Source organism: Aptenodytes patagonicus, chromosome 14, assembly GCF_965638725.1.
Source record: "Aptenodytes patagonicus chromosome 14, bAptPat1.pri.cur, whole genome shotgun sequence".
In the NCBI taxonomy this organism is placed as follows: Eukaryota; Metazoa; Chordata; class Aves; order Sphenisciformes; family Spheniscidae; genus Aptenodytes; species Aptenodytes patagonicus.
In genome coordinates, this window is record NC_134962.1 from 12071141 (window position 1) to 12097476 (window position 26336).

General features: G+C 56.4%; 3 protein-coding genes and 1 long non-coding RNA gene across 5 annotated transcripts; 3 read left to right on the forward strand and 1 right to left on the reverse strand.

Annotated features, from left to right (window-relative positions):
• Nucleotides 1-314: 314 nt before the first annotated feature.
• Nucleotides 315-7332, forward strand: DBNDD2 (dysbindin domain containing 2). Its single transcript, XM_076351624.1, has 4 exons — nt 315-442; nt 5223-5378; nt 5856-5999; nt 6739-7332. The coding sequence occupies exons 1-4, from the start codon at nt 400-402 to the stop codon at nt 6945-6947; spliced, it is 552 nt and encodes a 183-aa protein (XP_076207739.1). The 5' UTR covers nt 315-399; the 3' UTR covers nt 6948-7332.
• Nucleotides 4773-5885, reverse strand: LOC143166838 (uncharacterized). The gene is made up of 2 exons (XR_012996458.1): nt 5830-5885; nt 4773-5356 (listed from the first exon to the last, which is right to left on the reverse strand). It is a non-coding gene; the product is annotated as an uncharacterized LOC143166838 (long non-coding RNA).
• A 1498-nt stretch (nt 7333-8830) lies between the features above and the next one.
• On the forward strand, nt 8831-14363 carry PIGT (phosphatidylinositol glycan anchor biosynthesis class T). The gene is made up of 12 exons (XM_076351625.1): nt 8831-9023; nt 9418-9595; nt 10447-10574; nt 11096-11196; nt 11354-11440; nt 11705-11792; nt 11882-11979; nt 12281-12446; nt 12552-12752; nt 13287-13452; nt 13589-13672; nt 13808-14363. The coding sequence occupies exons 1-12, from the start codon at nt 8846-8848 to the stop codon at nt 14058-14060; spliced, it is 1728 nt and encodes a 575-aa protein (XP_076207740.1). The 5' UTR covers nt 8831-8845; the 3' UTR covers nt 14061-14363.
• A 3207-nt stretch (nt 14364-17570) lies between these two features.
• BLCAP (BLCAP apoptosis inducing factor) lies at nt 17571-26161 on the forward strand. Of its 2 annotated transcripts, none has more exons than XM_076351853.1 (2): nt 17571-17729; nt 24449-26161. In XM_076351853.1, exon 2 carries the CDS (start codon nt 24544-24546, stop codon nt 24805-24807), a length of 264 nt encoding a protein of 87 aa, XP_076207968.1. In that variant the 5' UTR covers nt 17571-17729; nt 24449-24543; the 3' UTR covers nt 24808-26161. The 2 variants fall into 2 exon arrangements, with proteins under 2 accessions (XP_076207968.1, XP_076207967.1); XM_076351852.1 differs by lacking the exon at nt 17571-17729 and adding an exon at nt 20909-20996.
• The last annotated feature ends 175 nt before the right edge of the window (nt 26162-26336 follow it).

Sequence of the window (26336 nt, forward strand, 5' to 3'; positions counted from 1 at the left end):
TCTCCACGGGAGCCAGGGACCCTGCACGGGGACCCTCTGCAAGGACCCTCCCTGTGGACCGGGCACCCCGCACGGGGACACCAGCACCCTCCCCCCCGCCCCCCGCGCCCATCCCCGCCGCAGGACTCCCGCAGCCCGGCTCCCCGTCCCGGAGACCCCTAGCAGCGGCGGGCAGCCGCGGGCCGGGACCCCGGCAGGGCAGCGGCCGGTAGGCGCCGCCGCGACGCCGCGGGGCTGGGCGCGCTGGCACCGCCCCGCGCAGCGCCGAGCACCGCCCCGCAGCGCGCAGCATGGGCGAGCGGCGGCCGGCGGCGGGGGGGGCGGCCGCCCCGAGCTGAGCCCAGCCGCCCCGGCCCGGCCCGACCCCATCCCGACCCGGTCGCAGCAGCCGCCCGCCGCATGTCGGGGCCCGGGGCGCAGAGCCGCAGCCGGCGGCCGCCCGGTAAGTGCCGGCCGCGGGGTGTGCTTGGCGGGAGGGGAGCGGAGCACCGCACCGTACCGCACCGGGCGGGCAGGGCTCGGGCTGCCCGCATCCCCTCGCGTCCTCCCCGCAACACCCACCCGACGCCCCTTGCAAAAGCAGCCATGCCCCCCCTTCGACGCCGGGAGCCCCCAGCCGCCCCCCAGCCCCCGCTGCACCAACCTGCTGCGCCGGCACCGCTCCCCGGGCTGCTTTGGGCAGGGGCCGCCCGGGAAGCTCCGTGCGTGGGATGGGGATGCTCGGGGGGGGGGGGGGGGGCACCTGCCGGGGAAGCGGCTGGGCTCGGGGACCTGTTGGACCACGGGCTCCTTGCGGAGTGGCATCGGTATCCCTCGGAGCCCCGAGGTCCCCGGGAGGAGCGGATCCCCCCGCACCCGCGAGGTTTAGGGGAAGAGGAGGCTGAGCAGAGCAAACACACCAGCGAGCGCGGCAGGGTGAGCGGCAGCCGGGGTGACAGGGAGCTTGCGGGGGGACAGCCTGCCGCGGATCCCTGCCCGGGGCTTGCACGCCGTGCCTCGGACACCGCGCTGCCCTCCTGGCTTTCTTGTCCTCACGCTTCTTTCTGCGCGAATCGAAGCAGGGCCCCGTAAATAGCAGGGTCTCATGACACAGCCTCTGCTGGGGAAGGAGCTCTGGGCGGCAGGGATATTTTTAGTGCTGAGACGCAGGGGATTTGGAGATCGCTCGGAGGAGTGCAGGCGATGAAACCGCGGCACAGATGGGGGTTACAAGGTGCCATGTCCTCCCTCTCTAGTTCCCCCCTCCCGCTTTTCCCAGGAAGCGGCTCTGCCAAAACCGCTGCCTCCCTCGCACTCGCCTGGTGCACTTCCTCTCACCGGGGCTACGGTTATTTTTCGCTGTGCTGCAACACAAGGTCAGATGTGCCGATCGAGAAGAAACCGTGCAGGGAACTCACGCTCAGGCAGCTGGCGTGTCCAGGCATCCCGTCTCCGCACGGCCTGAGCCTGCACGATTCTCCGGGGCATTCCCAGCTCTCCACACCAGCTGCTTCTCCCAAGGCTAAAGGAGCCGAAAGCCCTTGGGATCTACCCTTGTCCCGCAGCAGTTTTGCGGGGGCAGGGTGATAGGGAAAGGCTTGCGATCTCTGCAGGGCTTCCTGGAAGATGCTGTGGCAGCTGAGGAGCTGCATCTTCCCCCAACCCGATCTCCTCGCAGCACTGCACAGGGAGCACAAGGTGCTGTCCGGCAAGCCGGGCAGCGGTGGGGTGCCCCGGGCCTCTCTGGAGGAGCAGGGTCAGGGGATTGGGCTCTGGGAAACTGTACGGAGAAGGGCAAAAGCTGGCTGGGCCAGCCTGCCCCAGCTCTTTCGTTCACCAGGGAACTGGCCCATGCTTGGAGCAAGCCCTCGCTTAAACTCTGCTCACCTCCCCATCACCCCCTGTCCCTTTCCACAGCCCAGATTATTTTTCACGACCTTCTTTAAATCCCTCGAAATCTCTGCAAGGTATTGCAGAGCCGTGGTCTCAAGAAAAGGCCATCCCCATCCTCCCTTGGCCTTGTGCCTCCACTAACAAGCCTTTTCCCACCCCCAAATACACCCCTCCTATTCACCGGCACAGAGTGGGGCTTGTACCGGGATCCCATGGGCCAAGGAGGAATGAAAAACACATCCCCTCCCAGCGGAAACGCAGCCAGATAATTGAACCGTGCTCCGCTCCCAGCCCGGATGCTGGCTGGAGAGCACCCTTAGCTGGTGCTTCCAGCACCCTCAAGCCCCATCTGGCCCTCACCCCATGCTAACTGCACTCCAGGAATTGCTCCCCTCCCAGCCCGCTTCGGTGAGGGTGTGGATGGGAGAGCTCGCAGGGTTTTGCTTCACAGCCAGCCCTCCCGCGCCTTTCCCCACCACGGCGGTGGCTGTGAGCCCGCATCATGCGAGGGTTGGCTCCTCGGCGTGCCCTGGCAGGGCAGAGGGACCAGTGGGGCCAGCGTCCTCGCCCACAGCCCACCCTGTGGGCAGCTGCCCAGGAGCAGGCGAGAAGGAAATCCCTGCCTGCATCTCCTGGGGGGGATCCTGCCCTGCCCTGCCCACCCAACCTCCGCACCAGCGTTTGGCCCCGGCTCCTCTCCGAGCTGTGCTGGCTAATAAGCCGTGAGAGCCGGAAGGATTTGAAGGCAGTGGGGCACTCAGTGCCATCGTAGTCGCACTGGGCGGTTCAGCCAGTGGGGAAGAGCCTGGCTCTGAATGCTGAGAAGCCTCCGGCCCCTTGGCTGAGCAGGCTGTAGTAATAACCATGACAATAGTAATAAAAGCCAGGCCACCAGCAGGTACCACAGATCCCCCATGGTGCACAGGGGCCGCATTGTGTGTGCGAACGTGTCTCGCGGTGGGAACATGCCAGCCGGATGAGACAATCCCGGCGACTGACAGCCGGGGAGTGTGACCGGCCGTCACATGGGGAAGGGCCGCGGCAGGGAATGCCGGTCTCCTTTATTTCCCCAGCGAGGGTTGCTGAGGGGCGGCTACACTAGCAGGGCTGTTCGCTCCCCCCGGGCCCGGAAGAGCCCCGGGAGAGGGGAAGGCTCCGTCCCCGACTCTCACCATGGTCATGGGTCAGGCAGGGCCGAGCACAGCCCAGCTGTCGTCTCCTGCTGCCGGCGTTCCGTACATAATGGGACCTCAGTGCTCGTGCCCGACTCCCTGGCGAGAGCTTGAAAACAAGTTCATAAACAGGTCCTGCTAATTTCTCCCGCGAGAGAAATCCCGGCGCCCACAGGAATGCTGCCACCAGCACCCGTCCTGACTCTCTCCAAGCACCCTTACCCCGAGTATCGGTCACGTGCCGGAGCAGAGATGGGCAGTGAGAACATTAATGGCACAGATCAGCCACGCTCACAGCACTCAGCACAGCGCCCGCTGGCATTTTGGTTTATTTTGTGTTTGCACTGCAGGAGGATTTAGAGACCCTCCTCCTTACCTCCAAACTGGGGTCCCTTTGGCAAGATGCCTCACAGAGAGCCTGCCTGCCACCCTGAATCTGGGACCCATCAAAGCCTCTGCCCCGAGCCCAGCTTCCCTACAGCTGGAGCCTGATGGGCTCTCCTCGGCCTGGTGAACCGCGGCAGTTTGCCGTGGATGTGGCACAGCTGGGCTGGGGGGCAGAGCTCTGCCTGGGACAGACAGGGCAGGGCTGGCTCCAGCTGCTGAAGGGAGCCAGCTCCATAATCAGTGCCCCAGTCACCTCCTTGTCCCTGGCTCCATTCTTTTTTGCAGATAGCGCAGGGGAGGCAGGAGGTTTTTGCCTTACCCCAGCAGCACTGGGCTGCAGCCGCCGGTCAGCCTCGTGAGGAAACCTTCACCGGCACAGCACATCCGCCACCGCAGCTGTTAGCCCGGGCGCTGCACAGCACGTTGAGCCTCTGTGGCAGAGCAGGCACCCAGTGCTTAGGTCAGACATACCAAGGCAAAGGCCCCTTCAGGCAGCCAGGATTGCCGCTCTGGGCATCGCAGGAAGGCGCTGAGCAGCTGGAAGAGGACCAGAGCCTTCTGCCACACTGTGCTGCAGGCAGAACCCGGCCTCCCTGGGCAGGCACCTGCAGATGATGGGGTTTAGATGAAGGATGCCCCAGAAATGGGGTGCAGAGGACCCCTGGAAGGGCGCTCAGGAAGATGTGACATTGATCTCCAGGACATCTCACCAGGCCCACCACCGCTCTCCCGTTTGGGTCCTATGCCGCTATATATTGCTGACAGCCAGCCCCCCTGCCGTCCTCGCCCCCGCTCCTGCCAGACAGGGTGGGGATGCTGCTTGCTCTGTTCCCTCCTCCCCAGCCCGGAGGAGCAGAGGGTTTGGGCTGTGCTCAGGCAGAGCAGAGGATGTTTGTTTGGTTTCCTTGGTTACTGCACTGCCTGCTCCAGTAATCACATTTTCCTTGTGCTGGCTGGGCCAAGAGCAGCAGAGAGGAAATCTGGAATGGCTGAGGTCAAACACCAGCCTGGGAACAGCCAGGGCCACCAGCCACAGCCCCTCTGTGCCATTTGGGTCCTTGCCGTTGCAGGTACCCAACCCAAAAGGGAGGTACCAGGCCCAGGGATGCAGCAACAAGCTCCTTCAGCAACAGCCCAAGGGCTCCCATTACTCCCTCCTGTGCGAGCCTGGGACACAGGCACTGGCGTTGAACTGCGAGAGGAATTACAGGAATGAAAATGTTTGTGCAGGCAGAAGCCAAGCTGGCTGTGCAAGCAGGGGATGTGAACGGGGGAGCCTGCGAGCGTGGGTGCGGCTGTATTTATAGCGACGGTGGCAGCAGGGGTGCGCGTGTGCAGGGGTGACAGGGTTGCTGATGCCTTTTATTCCTTATGCATCCCTCAGCCCAGAAAGCCTGGAGCACAAACACCAGTTCTTGTCTCTGGGAGTTTCCTCTGCTTGTTAGTGTTCACAGACAACCCTCTGTTTTGTAGCAAGGAAACTGAAACTTGAACATGTGCAAACCATGGCTGCTCTCATAACAACACCCTTTCCCCTCTCGATAATTCACTTCAGCAGCCGCAAACATAGCATATGAGCTCCCAACTCCTGGTTGCCCTGTGTCTCGGAAGCAAGCTCTGAAGCTCCAGCACAGCAAGTGCTGGTGACGCTGCCGTTCTGGTGTGTAACATCTATTCACGATGACTAAATCAATGTGCACTGGTAAAGCATGGCCGTACTGCGTGAGCTGGGACAGGCAGAAGGGCTCGGACAGCCCTGCCTCGTCTGACCCTCCTCACCTTTCTCCCCAGCCGACATGGAGCAGGCGCAGCGGAGCCTGGATGCAGAGCAGATGCAGCAGCAGCAGCTGAAACTACGAGACCGGCAGAAGTTCTTTGAGGAGGTTTTCCAGCATGACGTGGATTTCTTCTTCCCGATGTCTCACCTGCAGATAGAGCATCGTAGACGTAAGTGCTGCAGGCACCGGCACGGGGCTGGAGGTGTTTCAGGGAACAATGACACGGGCGTTAGAGATCAGAGATCAGTGGGACATCCCCAGTCTAAAGGCGGCTGGGGACATGCATGTCCTGCACTGAGACAGGACCACACACGCTGCCTGTGGGTGTGCTGTGGATTACTCACACTACTTAACTGAAGTCACTGCACATGGGTACCCAGGCTGGCGCCCTGCATAGTCACTGGCTTCAGACAGGCTCCTCCAGACAGCAGTTTGGAGCAGGAACAAGGACTGCAGTGAGGCAGCAGGAGCTCCCAGGGGGGTGTTTTAAGGAAACGTGATTTTCCTGGGGGACTCTTACCAGCAAGTGGAATTCAGTTCCCCACAGCAAGGCTGGCCCCCTCCTCGGGGTCCTGCCTGCACAGGGCTCACGGTGCCCTTTGCCTGGCCCTAGCACTTACCTTTCCACTGGCCTCTGTCTCTGCAGCCCCCTTAGGCAGCATTTCCTCCATGGAGGTCAACGTGGACATGCTGGAGCAGATGGACATGATGGACCTGTCAGACCAGGACACCATGGACGTGTTTCTGGGCTGTGGGACAGAGGAGAGCAGCGTTACTGGGCCCCTGCTAGGTACGTGCAGTCCAAGCCTTTTGCGGGCCAGGCTGGGAGCCCTTCCTGCCCCCAGTGCCCACACTGCCTTGTTCCTCAGCCCTGGCCACCCTGTGTGCAGATCCACGCACACCCATACAAAGACAGACACTTGGTGCTGGGGTCTGTGAGGTTGGAGGGACCGTGCCAGTATCCACCTCCACAGCCCAGAGGTACAGACCCTTGTGTATATACACTGCAGGAGACAGGAGAGCCCAGGCACTTTCTAGAGTCTGTGGGGCAAATTTCTCTTGTCCTGAAGCCCCTCTGGAGCAGCCAGTGTCTTGTCACAATTTCCCAGGTCCCCACCGCGCTGCAGAGCTCGCTGCACCGAGCGGGAAGGCTGCAGGACCCCTCCACCTCCCAAGCCAGACCCCAGGGAGCTGAGCTTGGGTGCCACAGGGAAAGCCCGGGGTGCCAGCACCTTCCTCCCCACGCACGCGGAAGGAAGCCTCATGCAGCACGGCTCTGAGCCATGTTTCATGCAAGACAGAAGAGGCTCCACTGCCAAAAACGGGGAAGGAATGTGCAGCATTGCCCAGAGCCAAGCCGGGGGTGTGAGGTGGGGAACAGCCACAGCAGCCGCATGGGGAGCAGCCGGAAGCTGCTGGGGAAGCACAGCCTGCTGAAGAATAAGTGTTGGGGGGCTATCCATGAAGCTCGGGGAGGAAGAAACCTCCAGAAGCCTTTTTCTTCCTTCTCTTACTGCTCTCTCCTCCAGGGGCAGATGCTGGCCAGTGCCCAGAGGAAATCACCCTGCAAGTGCCCAACACAGCCGAGAGCAAGTCACGCATTTCCTCCACGTCCTCTGTCTCCACGGATCTGAACAGCCTGGACACCAGCGAGGAGGGGGCCGAGACCCCCGTGGTACAGTCGGAGGAGGAGGACCTGCAGGAGGACAGTCCCAAAGAGCAGGAGGCAAGAAGCTAGCAGCCAGCTCTGCCCTGCTCCAAGCCTCCTCCATACGGACCTGCCAGCCCGGAGGAAGGAAAGCTGCTGGCGCTCAGTAAACCCCATCCTGGACTGCTGCCCTGCAGGAAGGTAGAGATGGTTTTCCCCTCCTCTCCCTCCTCAGGTTCTCCTGGCAGCCAAGGGAGAAGGAAAGGGGTATTGTAGGTTCCCGAAATTAACTCTTCAGGCTTTGCTGCTAACACTCCCTGCTTCACTCCCCCAAAATGCTCAGCATCCCACAGCCCCACCATTCCCAGAAAGCCATCCCTTGGGATCCCGGCTGCCCCCATCCTACTGACAAGGGTCCTGTCCAGACAAGCATTTAATGATGGCATACAGAGAAATAACACTCTGATCTAAACAAGCAGTGGGTGTGTGTGTTATTGGGAGAAAACAGCACTGGGGATGAGGGTTAGGTGGGGATTGCAGGAGGGAGAGCGGCGTAAAGCCAGTATGCCGAGAGTGCAACGCAGAAGCAAATGAAGCCTCCTGTTGCACAGCCCAGCTCCAGCCCAGGGACGGTTCTTGCGCCCAAGGTGGGAGCAGACAGCGCAGACCTCGGCAGAGAAGGGCGGCTGTTAGTGGAGCAGGTCATCTTCCCAAACAGCTCGGGTGCTGCCTCCAGGAGGGAGAGAGCCAGCAGCTGCAGTGCGGACACAGCTAATCACAGCAGACCTAGGCAGGGTTGCTGGTGACCTGCAACTGCCCGCCACGAGTACACTGGGGGATTTCCCACACAAATGGGCTGAGTGGAGAACACCAGCACATGCAGCAGCAGCAGCTGCTGCTGCTGCTCCCCTAGCACAGCATGATGGCAGCAGCCCTGGCTGGAGGCTCCTTTAGAAGCACGAAGGAAGAGCCATCAAAATGAAGCCACTTTGCAGCCCGCTACGCTTGCTGCCTGCGGGACAGGTCAAGAGGAGTCGGGCACAAAGCCGGCCAGAAGCCCGCTGCCGCTATCAGTGGTTGCAGGCCAGGAAAGCGCTGTCCCTGCTTGGGCTGCGTCAGCACAAGCACGGTCACCCCCATGAGGAAAGGAGCCTGGGAGATAAGCAACAGGAGCCAGGGCACGCTCCGCATCCTGCCTGCTTCCCAGGGGGTGTTCAGACCTTGCTGTGCTCCCTCCTGTGTCAGCCAACCCTTCGTGAGACCGGCTGGAGCTCCCCAATTATCCGGGAACGACCGGCCAGAGCTGGAGGCGTTGTGAGCTCCATCGGACTCCCACTCCCGGCGCTGCCTTGCTGCGGCTGCAGTTTGCTTCCTCCTGGGGCGGCCCCAGGCTGGCCGGGGCTGGCAGCCGGTGGAAGCAGGGTGCTTCCGGATGGCTCTGTGCCCAGAGATAGACGCTGCCCTCCGGAAAGGAGACGTCAAGGAGAGAGGGAGAGCAGACAACAGCAGGAAGAGCCGAGAAGAGGAAGTCACCCCGGGGACGGGCACAGTCCTTGCGGAGTCCTCGTGCGCAGCAAAGCCTTGCAGCGAACCACCCAAGCTCGGGCCGCACAAGAGCTTCCCCAGTTTTAAGAGCCGGGGGAGGGAGCCTTCGGGGAGCACCCCACAAAATGGGCGCCCTCGCTCCTAGGCCGGGGGCAGCCGCTGCCGGGCGCTCTCCCTCGGCCGGGCGCACGCACAGCCAGGCAGGCTCTTTCCCGCCCGCCCCCGAGCCGGGGCAGGCTCCAGGCTTGCTCCTTGCAGCAGCTCCTCGGCTCCCCGGCCGGCTCCGAGGCCCATGCGGCAGGAAGACCCTCCGGCCCCGGGCCGGGCCCTCACCGTGAGGGAAGAAGCGAGGCCGGGGCTGCCGCGCCGCGTCTCCATGGCGACCCCGGAAGCGGCCGCCATTGGCCGGAAGCGGAAGTCGGCGGAGGGGCGGGAGCGGCGGGATGGCGGCGGCGGCGCTGCTGCTGCTGCTGCTGGCGGCGGGGCCGGGGCCCGGGCCCGGGCGGGCGCGGCGGGACGCGCTGCGGGAGGAGCTGCTGCTGAGCCCGCTGCCCGCCGGCGACGTGGCCGCCACCTTCCAGTTCCGCACGCGATGGGACGCCGACCTGCAGCGGGGCGCGGGTAGGGCGGGGCGGGGCCGGACGGGCCGCTATTGGCTGGGGCGCGGCGCAGGGGGCGGGGCAGAGCTGTTTCGCGGGGTGACGACGCGACGTGGTGGATTGCGTTGGGGTGATGACGTTAGCGGCGGCGAGTGACGTCAGAGGCTGGGTGACGTTGCTGCCCGGGGGGGGGAGCGCTGAGGTGAGCAGGAACAGGCCAGAGCGAGGCTATGGGGGCTGCGGTGACATCAGCACGAGGGGGCTCGGTGCGGTGATACAGGCGGGCTGCGTGTGACGACGCAAGCAGGGGGTAGCGCCAGGGGATGACGTCGTGTTTGGCCAGGCCCTGGTGTGACGTCAGGGGAAGGGGCCGGGGGGGGGGGGGTGAAACGGGCAGGGGCTAACGCTGCCCACAGTCTCTCACTACAGGCTCTTCCCGAAGGCGCTGGGGCAGCTGGTGGCGGCGCTGGGCGTGCAGGAGCTCCACCTCGCCCTCACCCAGGGCTTCTGGCGCACCCGGGCCTGGGGGCAGCCGCCGCTCCAGGCACCCGCCGGTGCCGAGCTCTGGGTCTGGTTCCAGCCCACCGTCACCGAGTAGGTACCCCAGCCCACAGTGCCCCTGTGGGTCCCCCCCGCGGCCACCGCTCCCAGGAGCTGTTGCCCTTCTCACATGAGGCAGCCACGGCGTGTGCAGAGGCCTCCTGGGTTGGAAGATGTCCGCTGGAATAAGAGCCTGCAACCCCAGGAGCAGCTCTAAGGAAAAGCAGAACGTAGCCCCGCTCAGTGCACAGGGCAGGACGTGGTGCTGAGGGCAAACCCTTGTTCACTAAAGGGACAAGTCATTCCCTTATGGGCTCTGTGATGACAAACCCCTCACTGTGCTAATAAGATGGGGTTATATCTTGACCTCTCATCTGTGACTCACTTCCTTTGACTCCCATCTAACACCTGTCACCATCTCCCTTAGCACACAGCCCCTCTTCAAGCCACCGCAGCTCTGCGTGGACTCACAGAGCTCGCCCCTCCCTACAAGTGGCCCATGCCAGGTCTGCTGGTCGGGTCAGCCTTCAGAGCCGCACCACGGTGTTGCTTTAGGTCTCACAGCCCCTTCCCTGTACACCGTATGTCACCTCCCACACGCTCCCTGCTCCCCCAGCCTCTCTCCTCACATACCAGCTGCACCCACCATCGGGTCTCTGGCTGTGTGAAGCCCTGCCAGCCCAGGGGCTGCCCCTGCAGTGAATGTCCCCCAGATCTCATGCGTTAGAATAAAATACCAAGAGAGCTGAAGAGTGCACGACCAGCAGCCTCTGCCTGCATGCTCCTTGCAGCTTCTGAAAGCCAGCGTGGTCACGTCGGTGTATTTATTGAATGTTACTGACTTAACGCTGCTTGTTCCGAGGATTCAAGCTGCTGAGTAATCTCTGGTATCTGTTCTCACACAGTGTTGACAAAGCCTGGAAAGAACTGAGTAACATCCTCTCTGGAATATTCTGTGCTTCTCTCAACTTCATTGACTCGACCAACACAGTCACTCCAACGGCGTCCTTCAAACCCCTGGGCTTAGCCAACGGTGAGCCCGGCCTGCGCTTGGCTGCCCAGCTCTGCCCTCTCACTCTTGCTTCTAGCTTTAGTTCCGCCCTGTGCCACTCCAGGGAGTCCGGGCACAGGTCCTGCAACGACTCTGGGTCTGGGTGTGTACAACAGGGTCTGTTAACCTCCTCCTGGAAGCAATGATTCTATGATTTCTATGATTTCCTCTCCTTGCAAATGAGGCTTGGATTTGAACAGAGGAAACCCACAAGCAGTATGTGGCAGATGCTGCCAGGCCCTCATCTGTCTCTCTGAAAAGTATGTTATGAAACAGTGAGGACTAGAGGATTTAAGGCACTCATTAAAAAAATCTGCTAGAATATACCCTTACCTATTTGATTCTATCCAAATCACTCTGAACAGAGTGGGATCTATTCCTCAGTGAGCTCGTGGCATTTCGGGCATGTTGAGAGGGTGGTGGGCTGTGGGGTGGAACAGGTCTGCTTCTGCTGTCATGCCTCTAGTAGTACCAGCCTGTTGACACTCCACCTCCCTGCCCAGGGACAGATCACCATCTCCTGCGATACGCTGTCCTGCCCCGGGAGGTCGTCTGCACAGAGAACCTCACGCCTTGGAAGAAGCTGCTGCCATGTGGCTCAAAGGTAACGGCAAGTCCTGCTGCCTCACTGGGCCTCTCCTGATGGAGCTGGGTTCCCGACAGCAATCCGGGAGCATGCACTGGGAAGTCTTAGCAAGGCCTTTCTCTCAGTGGGAGCAGAGAACAGACCTGGGGCTGAGTTTCTCCTTTTCTCCCTGCAGGCCGGGCTTGCTGTGCTGCTGAAGGCCGAGCGCTTGTTCCACAGCAGCTACCACTCGCAGGCAGTGCACATCCGCCCCATCTGCAGGGTAAGCGCCGAGGCTCAGGACTCCCTCCTTTAACAGGCCCAAGAGAAAACCCAAAGCCTTCTTGTGACACTGCAAGGTGACACGCCGGTTTGCCAAGCTCCCCTGCGGTGGGTTCACTGTGTCTAACACAGCTGTCGTCCTGCTTATCTGGTCTCACCTGGGTCCCGATGGGATTCTTGCAGTCCTGGTGGAGTTCCAGCACCCTCCTGGTGTCCTGCCCCTCCAGAAGGTGTGATCAGAGCTGCCTCTCTTTCTCTTGTCCAGGATGCCTCCTGCTTGGCTGTGTCCTGGGAGCTCAGACAGACCCTCACTGTGGTCTTTGACACCTTTTCCAGCGGCCAAGGAAAGAAAGGTAAGCTCGGCGGCAGTGCGCTGTGGTCCTCGAGTGCCCCCAGCCTGCCGCACTTCACTCCACCTGCCACTGACTTTGCTTCCCCGCAGGCTGGTCCCTCTTCAAGATGTTCTCTCGCACACTTACTGACGCGTGTCCTCTGGCATCGCAGAGCAAAGTCTATGTTGACATCTCCCCTAAGAACAAGGTAATGCTCACGGACCAGAGAACACCCCCTGCTCCCTCAGTTCAGCCACTTTGTGCGGCTCTGAAACATGCTCGCCTCCATCCCCTGCATGGCCAGGCCCCCCAGGAGCCCTCCGGGGCTAACGAAGGGAGGTGGTTTCCTTCCTCTGAGCAGGGCTGTGGGGATGAGCGTGATGGTGTTAGTAAGAGCACTGAGCTGGCTGTTGGGTGGGAAAGCCCAGGACCAGCCGGAGGGGCTTTGCCCAGCACTGCCAGTTACTTCAAGGGGCACTTTTCCTTTCATGGTCTATTTGCTTTCTCAGGAAAAGGAGTTACTGGAAGTGACCCCCCCTCCGGCATCTGTATACGAAGCTATTGTCCAGGGAGACAAGAGAACCTATGCCGTCTATGACCTGCTAAGCCCCTCACTCTTCAATACATCTCGCAGCCTCAATGTGCAGCTGAAGTGGAAGCGGCCCCAAGACAGCTGTGAGTGACCAGAACTTCATTCCACCTGCACCGCTGGTCAGGGCTCCAGGCCTAAAAATCACCTGGCACGGCCCCCCATTCCTTGTGTCCTTTTCTCTTTTGCAGCGGAACTGCCGACACCCATACTCCATGCTCAGCGCTACGTGAGTGGATACGGGCTGCAGACCGGAGAGATCAGCACTCTCATCTACAACACTCACCCGTACCGGGCCTTCCCCGTGATCCTGCTGGAGACTGTGCCGTGGTATCTGCGACTCTATGTGCACACTCTGACTATCATCACGAAGGGGAAGGAAAACAAGCCAAGTAAGTAAACCCTCCCGGGAACACATGCCACCCGGTTCCCTTGGCACAAGCAGCTCATTCCAGAGATGGTTTAGTCCCTCCCTCGGGCCCCAGTGATCACTGGGAAACTGGACTGGGAAACAAAACATCTTAGGATATTTTCCTAGCCTTCAGTTCAACACTCACAGCAGATGAGACTTTATTAAGTTTGTTTTATAAGAGGCACGTGGACAGTGTTTCATAATCCAACAAGGGTCTAAACCAAAGTGAACTGATTTTTGTAGTAAAGGAGGCTCGATTTAAAATTGATGACTGGGTCTTCTTTTGCATTTGTACCTTTCCTTACAAACACCCGACTTTCATGGGTCATCAGCTGTAAAGACCAGCCAGATTTAGCTTTAGCACATGCTTTTTGCTACCTGTGCATCTTCACTTGCCCAGAAAACCTCTCCCAGGACAGTGGAAGCAGGAGCACCCACCCCATGGGAGATGTCCAGACCATGTGAGATTGGACAAGGTCCCCCTGGTGCCACTGACGCGTCTCTTTGGCATTAGGTTATATCCACTACCAGCCAGCCCAGGACCGGAGGCGGCCTCACCTCTTGGAAATGCTGATCCAGCTGCCAGCCAGCTCTGTCACCAAAATCACAATCCAGTTTGAGAGGGCCTTATTGAAGTGGACAGAGTACACGCCTGACCCCAATCACGGCTTTTACGTCAGGTAACGACATATACCTCAGCTCCTCATCCCCTTCTGGGCCTCGTGTAGGACTTGCTGCCCAGGTCTCTGGGGACGGGAAAAACTCTTGCCGTCTCTGCTGGCAGGACTGACACTAGCATGTCCTTTGTCTCCTTAGTTCATCTGTGCTTAGTGCCCTGGTGCCCAGTGTCATTGCGATGAAGGACGTGGATGTGGAGCAGAGCCCTCTCTTCACCTCGCTGTGAGTGTGCCTGTGCTGGGGAGCGGGGCCGTAGCGCGGCGCCTGCGGGCTGCCGGCCGCTGTCATCCCATCTGGTGAGCATGAAGCAGCGGTCCTGTGCGGGCTGACACTCCCTTTCCTGCTTCTGCTCTCCAGGTTTCCTTCCTCTGATGGCTCCAGCTATTTTGTGCGCCTGTACACGGAGCCGCTGCTGGTAAACTTGCCGACGCCAGACTTCAGCATGCCCTATAACGTCATCTGCCTGACCTGCACCGTGGTGGCAGTGTGCTACGGCTCCTTCTACAACCTGCTGACCAGAACGTTTCACGTGGAAGAGCCGAGCCGGGGTGGGCTGGCCAAGCGGCTGGCCAACATCATCCGCAAATTCAGGGGCGTGCCCCCCCTCTGAGAGAAACCAGGGCGGTCGGCGCTGGCCGCGGGGCTCCTTGGGGAGACCCAGGGAACAGAGCGCTGCTGCTTCTTGTCTTTGCTGGAAGCAACCTGCTCCATTTTGCTGCCTGGGTCTCTCTTTGAGGTCCACCAAGCTTGAGAGATTGCTTCCATTGTTAGGATGGGAAATGGCTCTAAGCCCATTGACTACTGAACTGCACTGCTACGGCATTGGGAAAGGTATAAGACTTCTGTTTGGGAGAGGGGTAACTTATGTGCTGGGAACGATGCTGGAAGTAAACTTGAGGAGTTTTGTACAGTTGTGCTGCTCCTGGTTGGTTTTATTTTCTCAACCCCACAGGCAGAATTGGCCCTGTAAGACTCTGAGCTGCTAAGTCTCTAGCACACTACCCGAGTCAGCTGGGAGGAGGTGCAGATGCGGTAAGGGGAGGGGGGGTGATCTGCAGCGAAGAGATGGGTTCATCTATCTGCACTACCATCTCACCTTCCACAGCTGCCACGTTTCACAGCTCCCTCCTGCCATGCTTCACCACAGTTGAGCCAGTTTGCAAATTAATTGTTGGCCATGGTGTATGTCTGTCCCCTCAGCCATGGCAAGGGTTTATTTTCTTTCTCAGGAAAAAGCTGCTCTTGCTCCCAGCTTCTATTTGCAGCGTTTTGAAGCCCCTCCACCCGCTCACCCCTCTGCTGCAGCACAAGATCCTCCTCTGCCTCCTCGGTATCATTTCTGCATGTCTGCCCAACAGCTCCCCTGCACCCACGGTGTCCCCAAAGCTTCGGGGGGCCTCTGGGCTCAGCAGACCCCAAGCGCTGAGCTGTGGCCAGCCGGGCTCTGCTGGTGGGCAGCAGCCTCAGCCCTCCCAGAGCCCTGGGCTGGGAATGCAGGAACACCAGCACCACTGCGGTCTTTGGTTACTTTCATAAAATACAAGGTACCGCCTCGCTGCGGTTCACACAGAGCAGCGAGAGGACGCTGGTGGTGCTGCTCGGCCTCTGACGGTGCTGTTTTCAGGGGTACGTCCTTTGCATCTTGGATGTGGCTATCGTGATAGAACAGACAACTGCCTACAAGCAGCTAAACAAAGCACAAGGAAATCATTAGAAGAAATACTCCCTAGAATCAAAGCAAAGCACAGCCAGAGGTCCTTTAAAAGCTTCCGCTTGAACAGAAAGACCATAAAAACCCCGTTGCCTCCTGTCCTGCACAGGACAGTCTGTTCCTGCTGGCCTGGGATTACCTTTCCCTTCCCTACTGGAGATGCCCTTCTCTTTGCAGCTCCTTACGGATCCATTCCACTGGATGGCTCCATGCAGCCTGCAGAGCTGCGTGAGTTTGGGACTATCCCTCTCTCTTTCCGCTTGCTGAGAAGGACGCCACAGGGCTGGGAGCTCACGCTGCTTCCAGCCACAGGACTGCTGCTGCAGCTCCGTCAGCCAGGCTTCAAGCGCAAAACTGAGTTTCTTTACAGAAAACTAGAACTACAACCAAACGAAACCCAAGCGAGCGCGCAGCTCCTGCAGCAGCGCAGGGGCAGAGGGACACGGCCAGGAGCCTCGGGCATAAGGGTCCACGTTGCAGTTTGCAAAAGGATTTGGAGAGCTCGAGTTGTTTCAGGTTGGGTCCAGGATAAATCCCGCAAACTGGAACCATCAGCATGTGCCGGAGCAGCTCAGAGTGCCCAAGATCCCCCCAGCCCAGCTCCCCGGGTGAAGCCTGTGTGCTGCGGGCATTAGGTGGGATCCAGCAAAGCGCCCCGAGCACCGAGGCCAGCACCCATGGATGCAGCTGGCAAGCCAAACCAGCCGAAAATAGTGCAAGAAACACGGCACTGCTGCAAACCCGGCTGTCACTTTTGCAAGAGAAAAAGGTCCCTGTGCCGGGGCCAGCCGGGAGCCGCCACGGGCAAAGGGTGCTGGAGCTGGCATCAGCCAAAGGCTTCAGAGCCATTCCCATGCAGTGCCATAAACCAGGAATTTAAATGGCCCATACAGAGGTCAGCCTGGAAAAACGGCAGTGGAGGAGGGAAACCGTCCCCGGCTGGATTCACGCCTGCCAGGCCATCGAGGGAGTCTGTCTTATCGCATCCATCAAATGCATGGGCCAGCCAAGCAGAAAACCCTGCAGGAAACGCGGGCGGCCCTGCAACCACGGCTGGGTGGGTTTTAAACAGCTGGGAAAACCTGAATTATTAGTGCTTGGGGTTTTTTTTTTCCCTGTGCTGTTTCTCTCCCTTCCCTGCATGGCCTCCTTGGGAGCCCAGCCGGAGCTGGGCACGGCTGGGCTGTGCTTGGTAACCTGCTGCTGGCTGTCTGCAGAGAGAAGGGCCGGAGCTGGAGGGCGTTCTAACAGTCCGGGCTTAGCTGCCAGCCCAGTGACGCTCGGCCAGAGGGCTGCCAGCAAGCGGTGTCGCAAATAAAGTAAGGGGAGAGGCCACGGAGCCATCTCCGCTCTACCTCTCTTTGAGACGTACCACCAGGAAGGGTGCAAGTGCCCACCCTACTACAGCACGGAAAACTAGGGCCCTTTGGGGCTGGATGGGGCTCAGTCAGCAACAAAAGTGCACTGCCGTGCGTGACAAGGAAGTAGCATGTAAGCAAGTCTAGAAATAGCATGCAAAGGAACGCAAGAAAGCATGGACTCAGCGTGCCACACAGTGCAAACGCTGCGAGCATGTGAACAGCGTGCAATGGTGTGCAAGGACTCGTGCCGACTGCATGCGAAGAAAAGCCTGCACACAGCATGTCAGCGTGCCACACAGTGCAAACACTGCGAGCATGTGAACAGCGTGCAATGGTGTGCAAGGACTCGTGCCGACTGCATGCGAAGAAAAGCCTGCACACAGCATGCAGCCACGCGTAAGAAAGCATGCAAAAAGCGGGCCACCCTGCAGAGACTCATGCGAGCTGCACGCAAAAACGCAGTGCCCTGCAACATGCAAGAAAGCAGGCGAACAGCGTGCCGCACAGTGCGAAGCAGCGTGCAAAGAGCATGCAAAAAAACCCCACCACCTCTGTGAGCGGCGTGCCCTGCAGCAAAGCGCGCCAGGAGCGCGCTGCAGCCTGCAAGCAGCCTGCGACGGCGTGCTCGCTGCATGCGAACCCCGTGCAACGCCACGCAAAACAAGCCTGCAAGAAGCATGCCACGCGGCGCAAAGAAGCGTGCAAACGGTACTTCAGATTTTAAAAAAATACATATAATTTCTTAAAAAGCAAGGAAACGCAAAAAACTAGCAGCCGAGACCCCCCCCCGCGCAGGCGCATGGTCTCCCATCCGCCGCGCAGGCGCACTGCCCCCCCCATCCGCCGCGCAGGCGCACTGCCCGCCCCGCGGGGCTGCCCGCGGCGCCGCCTGACGGAGCGGAGCGGCGCGCGCCCCCCCCCCCCCCCCCCCCAGCCCCCGCCCCCGCCGGAGCGCGGGCCCGCGGCGGAGCTGCTGCCCAACGGGGCCGGGCCGGGCCCGGGACAGGCGGGCGGCGGGCAGCGGCGGCGGGGTCCTGGTGGGACGGCGGCGCCCTGTCGGGGCGCGCAGGCGACGACGGGGGGCGTCCCCCGGGCGGCGCGGCCGGCTGCGAGGTCGGCCTCTCCCTTCCCTCCTCAGGGCGCGGCGCGGACGGGCCCGCGGCGGAGGCGGCCCCGGGATGGCGGCGTGAGGCGGCGGCACCGCGACGTGAGTACGGGCCGGGGGTGGGGGAGCGGAGGGGGCCGGAGGCCGAGCCTGCCTCCGGGCCGGCGGGGGGGGGGGGGGGGGGGGAAGAGGAGCCCCCTTGAAGCGATCCGCATCCCGCCCGGCCTCGGCGCGGCGTCCGCCCTGTCAGCGGGCAAGCGGAGGCCTGCCGGAGCCGGAGGTGACAATTCGCTGACTTCGGGGACCGGGAGGAAGCGCTCGGGGAGGTTTTCCCAGCGCCGTGACGGCGGGAGAGCCGCGCTCTCGTAGCCGAGCGTGCGTGGGTTATAAAAGAGCCGACTTCAGCCTCCCGTGAGCGTGCTTAGACTACTGCCAACCTAACATGGAAATAACAACACTGTATGCTCCGCTCCCCACCCCACCCCCCCAGTCTGTTTTTCCTCCCCTCCATACCTCTGCTCTCAGAGTCAGGAACATCTCATAGCTCGCTCTAGTACCTTCCAAAAGCAAACCCAGGCCCATTTCTCCCCGGAGCAAGACAACTCTCGGCCATCCTTTTGTCCAGCAGAGAATACGGCACTCCGCAGTGGTGCTGCGCCCAGCCAGGCACCCTCCCTGTGACCCTGCGGACGCTTTGAGCCAGTTGCAAAGCGAGTTTACAAGCCGTTCTGTTGTATGAACGTTGCTCATTACACCCCAAACACGCAAGTGCAAGAGAAGATGAAATACAAAGCTCTTAAATGCAGTTCACAATGCACTGAACTCTCCTATACTTCATTATCCCTGTACTGAAACATTATAATTGATCTCACAAGTACTGTCATGGTGGGGTAACTTTTGCCCAACCTATATGTCATAACTCCCCAGAACCCCTTACCAATACTGCATTTCTGCTTCTCTTTACCTGAGACACAGAAAAATGGCCTTTATCAGGCTGCATTCAGACTTCTGAAGCCTGTCAAAGGCACAAAAAGGTAGAGAAGAGATCCAAATTAAAACTAAAAATAATTATGTTTTTCAGGGAACTTGGAATGGGCCTGGAATTCCTGATCTTTGGCAGTTAAACAAAGGCAGAGGGTGGGAATGAGGACCACTGAGAATTAATAAATTGGTACGAATGAAAGTAGCGATACTTCAGATGACAACTGTCGATGTTGACATCTCTACCCACCACGGGGGGGGGGGTGGGTTACCTTAAGGTAGGAACCTTAAGGTTCTGCTACTGTGATTTAGCAGAGAAACACGGATCATACTGCTGCCTTCCTGCTCACAGGTGGGAGGTTTGTTGGCCCTGGTGCTGTGAGTGCACTGCACTACCTCTGGATACAGGCTAATCAATTCCCCAATCAGTAACGAAGCTCGGAGAGCAGCTATGGAAGCGGTGAAAAGAGTGGCTCAACAGAGGGCCTCCATTTTTCATGAAATTAGTTGCTTCAGCTTGTCTCTAGCTTGAGAAATCAGAACACTTCGTAACCCTGAGGCTTGGTCAGTCAAGGATTTGCTGCTCTTTTGGAAACTGTTCCCAATTATATTGCAGCATTTCTGAGTCTATGTCAAGTGTTCAAGGCATGAACTTACCAAAGACTGGGGTAAGGCCTTTGCCAAAAATTGAAGACTCACTTTTTCCAGTTGAGTCATACCAGTAGATAAAGCTTTAAAAAAAACAGAAAAAATAGCAGCAAGGCCAAAAAAAAAACCCTGAAGAAGTTAAATCCCTGATACTGCAAATAGGTCTTAAAGTTTGAACAGTGGTTCTTGGGTTTTTTAAGAGAGAGGGTTGGCATCTAGAAAGCTGGTCTGCTGTTGCTTTTCTTAGCTGAACTCCTCAAACTTGTCACTCAATAGCTCTTTCACCTCTTTTTTTTCCCCCAATGCTTTGGATATTGTGTGTTTTTAGCAGCTGTTTTGGGTGCTACGTGGTATTTGAGAGTTGGTTTTGAACTCATGCTGGCAGCATGAAGCACCGCCCACACACATCAGTTCAAGTTACATGGCTGTGACAGGGTTTTTGATTTAAACAATTTTAAGCAGACTGTATTACAGGTGAGCCTTATAGGCAAGAAACTCGGTGCAAGTCCCTGAGGCTTACTCTAAGTTTATGTGCACTGTGTAACTTGAGAGATTTTTATCTAGACAATGTGGCTTTTCATTCCCAAGCAGAAACTTTGGCTTTGGGAAAGGGGGAGATTGGCACCAGCACCCCCCAATAAAAAGGTTACTCAGTCTTTTTATTGCAGACCTTTTAGCTGCCAGCCTGGGTGACTGTTTCTGTAGCATCTGCTGGGGAAGTTCCTTGCAGACAGCACTGGCTTAATAGTTGCCTTAGTAGGGTCTGAACAAGCTTACCTTTTAAGTGCTTAGTGAAAGCTGGCTGATTATTGTCCCCTGTCAGGGTAAATGGACTGTTAAGGAATTAAGACATTCTTGAGAAAGGTACAGATGTCGTGTTGGCATACTGATGTATAAAACCTATGGTGTAGGAACACCTCTCGGCCTCTTAATTGCTGAATTAGCTTGCAGAATATCAAGGAACAGCTTCCTAGCTCCTCAGATGGATTTATTCTAAAACGTGACTGATCGATTGCAAGGCACTACAGACTTGTGCTGTGCTACTCAATTTTGACTTGTCATAATTAAAATTTTGTTTCTGGCTGGGAAAGGTGTGCCGCTACCCTTGCACTGGAATTTGAAAATCCTCCCCACAAACATGTGCCAGTAGGACCTGCTGGTTTTGAATGGTCTTGGGAGGGAAGATGACAGAAGGAAGGGCTGTGAACACGATGGAAGCCGATTAATAAGCACATGGAAAAGTATTGTTGTTTGCTTACTAATGAGGTGCGCAGGGAATCTCCCCAGGCTGCTCCTCTGCCTGCAGGAACCGGCAGGGAGGAGGCTTTGGCAGCACATGGAGATCAGACGGAGTGCTGACTGTGGGGAGAGCAGCGGGAGCATCGCCTGCTCTCCGCTGCTGAGGGGTCTGAAGCAAGTTCAAGTGGCTCTAAGAGCTGCGGAGGAGCAAGAGGAGGCAGTGGTGGTGCGATGAAAAGGAGCCACCTGGTAAACATGAGTGGCCGCCAAGTCAGATGACTTGAGCGGGAGCACGAGAGCAGTCTTGAGGATAGGAGGACACCAGGCTGGCTAAGGATAGAGATGAGTCAGGCAGGGGAGAACAAGAGCAACTGGTTGAGGAAAAGCAGGATGCGGTTGTGAAACAGGGAGCTGGTAGAAATACTGTTGGGTGACAGGTTCTTATTTGCTCTGGGACGTGGTAGTCTTTAGCTTGGATCGTGAGGAGGGGACAAAGACAAGGTAGGAATTTTTCATTTGCAAGTTTCACCTTGCTTGAGAATCTAGGCAAAACTGAATATTGTTATGGCTTCAGGAAGGGACTGCCTATCCTGGGCACCAAGGAGAGTGGTAGTTCCCTGCTCAGTAAAGAGTTGGTAGCAGGAGACGCTGTTTCTCTTTGATCAGTAGCGTGGAAAGAGAACTCAGTCTCATTGCCAGCTGTATAAAGGAATCTCCAGTGAAGAGCTAGGAAGAGTATGTATCTTCCTAATGGGAAGTCCCCTGAGGAAGATAGAGCTGCAGAAGTCTCTAGTAGTAGGTACCTTATCTAGGATCAGCTGTGGGATACAGCAAAGAGTCTTCAACCTTCAACTGGTGGATAGCAAAGGGGCACATGAAAATACAAGCAAATTGACTACAGATACAAGACTAATGGTTCAAACGTCTGCATTTGTTAGAAGTCCAAGAGGTTTGCAGATTGAAGGGCATTGACATTGAAACTTCATAGTAAAAATAACCACTATTAAATGGTTCTTTATTCTGCAGAGTGGTTGCATTGATTGCTACAAGGAACTGGCTCTTCCAGGAAATACCAGTATTTAAAAATGGGTAACTTGTTCTGAGGTGGATTTGTGTTCGTAGGAAGTGTTTAGGTAATGCTTACGCACTTAGAATCAACTCACTGTTTAGAGCATTATTGCTTAAGTCTGTGCTGTGGTGAGGAGGCCAGACCTCAGAGTGAAATGCAGGTACATCATGAATTATAATTACACTCTTAAACTGTAGTCAGTTGTAAAGTTGGGGGGGCTAAAGGCTCAATAGCGACATGTGGCCTTATTAAAGCTGAAAGATTTGACATTAGTCCTGGAAGATTCTAGAGCTTTGTTCCAGCCTTGTGCTCTTCTGACAGGCACATCATCTTAGGTTGTTTTTTATCCATTTCTTTACTCTAGAGGCAGAAAGCCCAAAGCAATTGTCTGTAGGCACTTAAAAGCTTCAGGAAGGGGTGACCCAAAGACTGTGGCACATGTCCAGCTACAGAAGTCAAGCTGATGTGATTTCAGGGCTGGATCTAGCAAAAGTATGACATGATGTTTATGCAGTGATTTGTACTGCTCAATGTTGGGAGCACTTGGGAGAGAAAGACCATAGGAAACTTCCAGGAAGGAACATTTCAGGAGGATTAAGGCAGCTGCAGATCATTGATTTGGTACAACTTTGTTGTATTCAATACAATCTGGACTAAAAAGTTGGGTGGTGGGGTTTAATTACCCGTCTGTTCAAATATTTGTTGTTAAATCTTTTCTCTCCATTCTTCCCCTTGGGAAAAAGTCATCTAATACTTCTGCAGTACTTTTACTCCAGAAACATCTAAGCGATTCACAAAGGCTAGCAGACAGCATGTTTTGTTATGAAATAAGTAATCCTTATTTCCAGTTTATAGACAGGGAAAACAGGCTTGGGACTAGACTTGCCCTTAAAGATACGAGTGAGTGACCTGCATAAAACAGGACTAACGTTGGGAGTTTTATTCCTTTCACTTGACTTTATCCATATTGCAATGTAAAATAACTTCTTCCTTATTCTTTGGCTGCCTAACTGCAGCTTAGTTTTACTAATTGAACCCCAACTGCCCTCTCTGCTGGAGAGCACTCTTGCAGGAGCGCCAGCACAACATGCTTTCCCCAAATACTCTTAATTTGTTTGCCCCTGTGGAGATTTTGGCCTGCATTTTCTATCACTAACATTAAAATAGATCCTGCTGCTAAGAACACAGGGGATGGCAGCGTGCTTCCTGCTTCTGACAGAGCCGGTTGGTACCTACGAGCTTATAGAGCTGTAAGACAAGTCTGACCTCAGTGTTTTTTTGGAAGAGAACCATGTGTGGTTTTCTCTTGGCTTTTCTGTGCAATCCCTCATTCTCCTTCCCTTCACCAGGAAATCCCTTCTCCTGCCAACAGGAGCCAGAGGAATGTGCTGTTTGTTTACCTTCTCACTCCTTCATCCTACTAACCTTCCCGCCCCCCAGTTGTAATCCTAACAGGCTCGGTTCAGTCTTTCATCCTTCTGACAGAGCACTACTCAGTTGAGTATTTTCAGATAAAAGGATTGCTGCAAGAAGCTGTTCTGACCAGGGTCTGCTTAGCGTGGGTGAGGCCGTGGCATTCTGCAAGGCTGGGGCTGTCCTCTCGCCTGTCTTTCTGTGCCCTGGCTGGCAGCTGCTTTGTTCAGTATTGCTGCATGTCATCATGATGTGCTACAGGATAGCAGGGAAGAGCACGCTTCCCAAGTTCTTCCCTTTTCCAGCGTTGCCCTGCGTGGTTTTCCCTTTTTGGGGTAATAAGCTAGGAGTCTCGATGTACCCGCTTCTCATAGTTTCCCTACTGCGTGAACTGAAGGAAGTCTTCCAGTTACTCCCTCCCAACAGTATTCATATCTTCTAATCTGACCTGCTATTGCTATCCCAGACTGCTAAACTTCATTCTTCGGTCCCCTTTCAACAGTTCTGGCTCTGTAAAAACACCTGTAAGGCATTTATTATTTTTAAAACCATCTGAAATTCTTGGATGAAGATGTTTGAACTGCTTAGAAAGAAAAAAAAAAACCCACACACACTTAGTGTAGTTGATGTGGTTGCTAAAGGTAGCAGCTTGTTTTCTGGACTTGTAGTGTGATGCCATCCCTGCTTAGAGAAGCCCTTAAAGCTCACTGTTTCCACGGGGTTTTACAATAATCCAAGTGAAGAAATCCTGTGTTTACAGCACTTATGAAAATTGCCATTTTGAGACTCTCCCCTCTTTGATCTATTCACATACTTTGTCTTATCTGACTTTAGCTGATTGGCAAGGATTATATATCCCTTAAGCAGGGACTGTCCTCCCCTTTGTTTTGCAGCCTGGACGCTGTCGGGGCTTTCCTGGGTGGCTACGTGTATAGCTTGAATTTTACGCTGTCCTGCTGGAAGACTTTATAATGGGTCTGTGCCTGGGGAGGAAGCAGTTTGTGCGCTTAACACTTCCTAGACAACACTTGCTTAACGTTTCTTTGTAGCACCTAATAGTTTACCCCTCACTTGCATTTCTTTATACCATCACTGAAGTCTTTGGACTGTCTTGGATAAATACGTGTGTAGGGAAGGCTGCAGCAGCTTGTTTTCCTTTCTGTTTTCCCCTCTCCCTTTCTGTTCCTGCACTGTGCTAAAGAAAAGGGTCTCATAACTGTTAGCCTGGTAAAAGCCTGAGATACAGAGCACCTACGGGATATACTTCTACACCAGCAATAGATAATCATGTCCCCAGTGGTTCAGAAGGCAGGAAAGTTTCCACCAGCTCTGAGACACACCAGAATTTAGTGTTAGGAGTTCGAGCATCAGCATACGATGCTTGGGAGTAAATGAAGCTGTACGGGAAGAACGTCTGTTGATCTTTTTGCTGTGTTTCTCTGACAGTCTGACATTTTACCCTTCCCTACAGAACAGCCTGACCGCCTGCCTGCCAGAGGAGTTGCTGGAGACTGTTCTGGAGCACATCTGATTATTGCTGCCACAAGGCCCCGCCAGCCAGACACAATGTACTGCCTTCAGTGGTTGCTACCTGTCCTGCTCATACCCAAGCCCCTCAACCCAGCGTTGTGGTTCAGTCACTCAATGTTCATGGGCTTCTACCTGCTCAGTTTCCTCCTGGAACGGAAACCTTGCACAATTTGTGCCTTGGTCTTCCTGGCAGCTCTGTTCCTCATCTGCTACAGCTGCTGGGGGAACTGCTTCTTGTATCACTGCACAGGATCCCAGTTGCCAGAATCGGCTCACGATCCCAGCATAGTGGGCACCTAGAAAACAATAATCTTCCAGTCTGCTGAGGGCTCTTGTTTTGCTTTTAAAAAGGGGGTGGGCTAGGGAGGAGGGGGGGGTGTTAGGCATGTGACTGGAGTAAAAACAGCCTGTTTCCTGTAACTGTTTGTGGACTAGAGTGGTAAATTCCTCCCACTCTGCCTGTGAAATTCGACTTGTTTACTGTGTGAACTCTGGCAGCACCACCTGCTTTTTTAGAAGCAGAAATCCTTTTGGTTTTTTTTTCCCCCCCTTCCCGTATCACCGGGAACGGACACCAGCCCTCCTAACTGAGAACTGGTGGAGGACCGAGCTGCTGGCCTCTGCCCAGCTGTTGCATGGTGGTGGAGTTGTGTGTCACTCACTTGTCTGCATTAGGCCACGGTGGTCTAACTCAGGGCTTTCGGCCCACTGATTCTGCTCAAGTAGCTACAAGATTCTCTCCATCTTTCTCTTTGTGGGGAGCCAGCCTTCCCGCCTTGCTGATCAAGGGCAAGCTCGACAGCTCACAGATGCACTTGGCCAAAAGCTGCTGGAGCCAGAGGCAGTTGAGTCATCTCCTCCTCCTCAGCCTGCCAAAGAGATGCGTGCACTGCCGAAGTGCTTTCCGAACTACTTACGCTCCGAGATCATAGCCTGAAAGCCTCAGTTGTGCTGCTGCTTTTATAAAGCCTCACAGGTAGTAGCGACTGTCTCTTCCCCTCTTCTAGGGGTTTCCAGGGTTTACCGAGGTATTGACTGTTGGGATAAAGAACCAGTATGCTGCAAGATGCAGGGTTTTGAAAGCCACTGTGAACCTCACCCTATAAAACTCATGGTAGCCCAAAAAGCCAGGTGTGAGCAGGGCAGGAGAGGATCCCGAGGTGGAGGCATGGCTTGAAGCAGTAGATGCTTCAGCCATTTTCAGTCATAATGTTTTCGGGCCAGGGGTGACAGAAGGTGCTGGTGCTACTGACTGGTGAAGGGAGGAGGCTAGAGGAGCACCTGGTGTCTCCATCTCCCCTAGCAGAAGGATGTCAAGAAGCCTAGGTGGTGGTGGGTCGGTCCTACAGCCACAGCTGTACAGAGCTCCACGCTGCATACGTGACTCTCTGCAGCCGTGGCTCCTGGGGAGCCCAACCTGGGGCAGAAGTTTGTGAGATGCCTTAGAGGTTCACACAAAATACTGTCTCTAAACTTTAAAGGGTTCCTTCCCCTTTGCCATCTGTTTGTCTTTACTTCAGTCTCATTGGGGAGAGCAGGAGAAGTGGCTGTTGCTGTCCCGAGGAAGTTCAAGCTATGAGGTTGTGAAACTCCCAGAGTATTGTTTGTTCATTGCACAGCTGTTCAAAAAGTTTAATAAAGCTTTATAAACTTTGGTCTGTGGCCTCCTGCCCAGCATGACGCATTGGCTGTTCATCGCGGATGCCTTAGCCCAGCAATCATGTGTCTGTATTGTTCTGTTCCCAGCACAGTAACCCCAAAGAGTCTCCAGCAAGAGGCAGGGCCCGTTTGCCCTGTAGCTCCTGGTACTGACTCTTCTCGTTAACTGT

Bases quoted from the DNA above. Each gene is read 5' to 3' on its own strand.
- DBNDD2 (XM_076351624.1), top strand. From the start codon at position 400: ATGTCGGGGCCCGGGGCGCAGAGCCGCAGCCGGCGGCCGCCCG. The intron at 443-5,222 runs GTAAGTGCCGGC...CTTTCTCCCCAG, and splicing joins CCGCAGCCGGCGGCCGCCCG to CCGACATGGAGCAGGCGCAG. The intron at 5,379-5,855 runs GTAAGTGCTGCA...CTGTCTCTGCAG, and splicing joins GCAGATAGAGCATCGTAGAC to CCCCCTTAGGCAGCATTTCC.
- PIGT (XM_076351625.1), top strand. From the start codon at position 8,846: ATGGCGGCGGCGGCGCTGCTGCTGCTGCTGCTGGCGGCGGGGCCGGGG. The intron at 9,596-10,446 runs GTAGGTACCCCA...GTTCTCACACAG, and splicing joins TTCCAGCCCACCGTCACCGA to TGTTGACAAAGCCTGGAAAG. The intron at 11,197-11,353 runs GTAACGGCAAGT...TTCTCCCTGCAG, and splicing joins TGCTGCCATGTGGCTCAAAG to GCCGGGCTTGCTGTGCTGCT.
- BLCAP (XM_076351853.1), top strand. From the start codon at position 24,544: ATGTACTGCCTTCAGTGGTTGCTACCTGTCCTGCTCATACCCAAGCCC.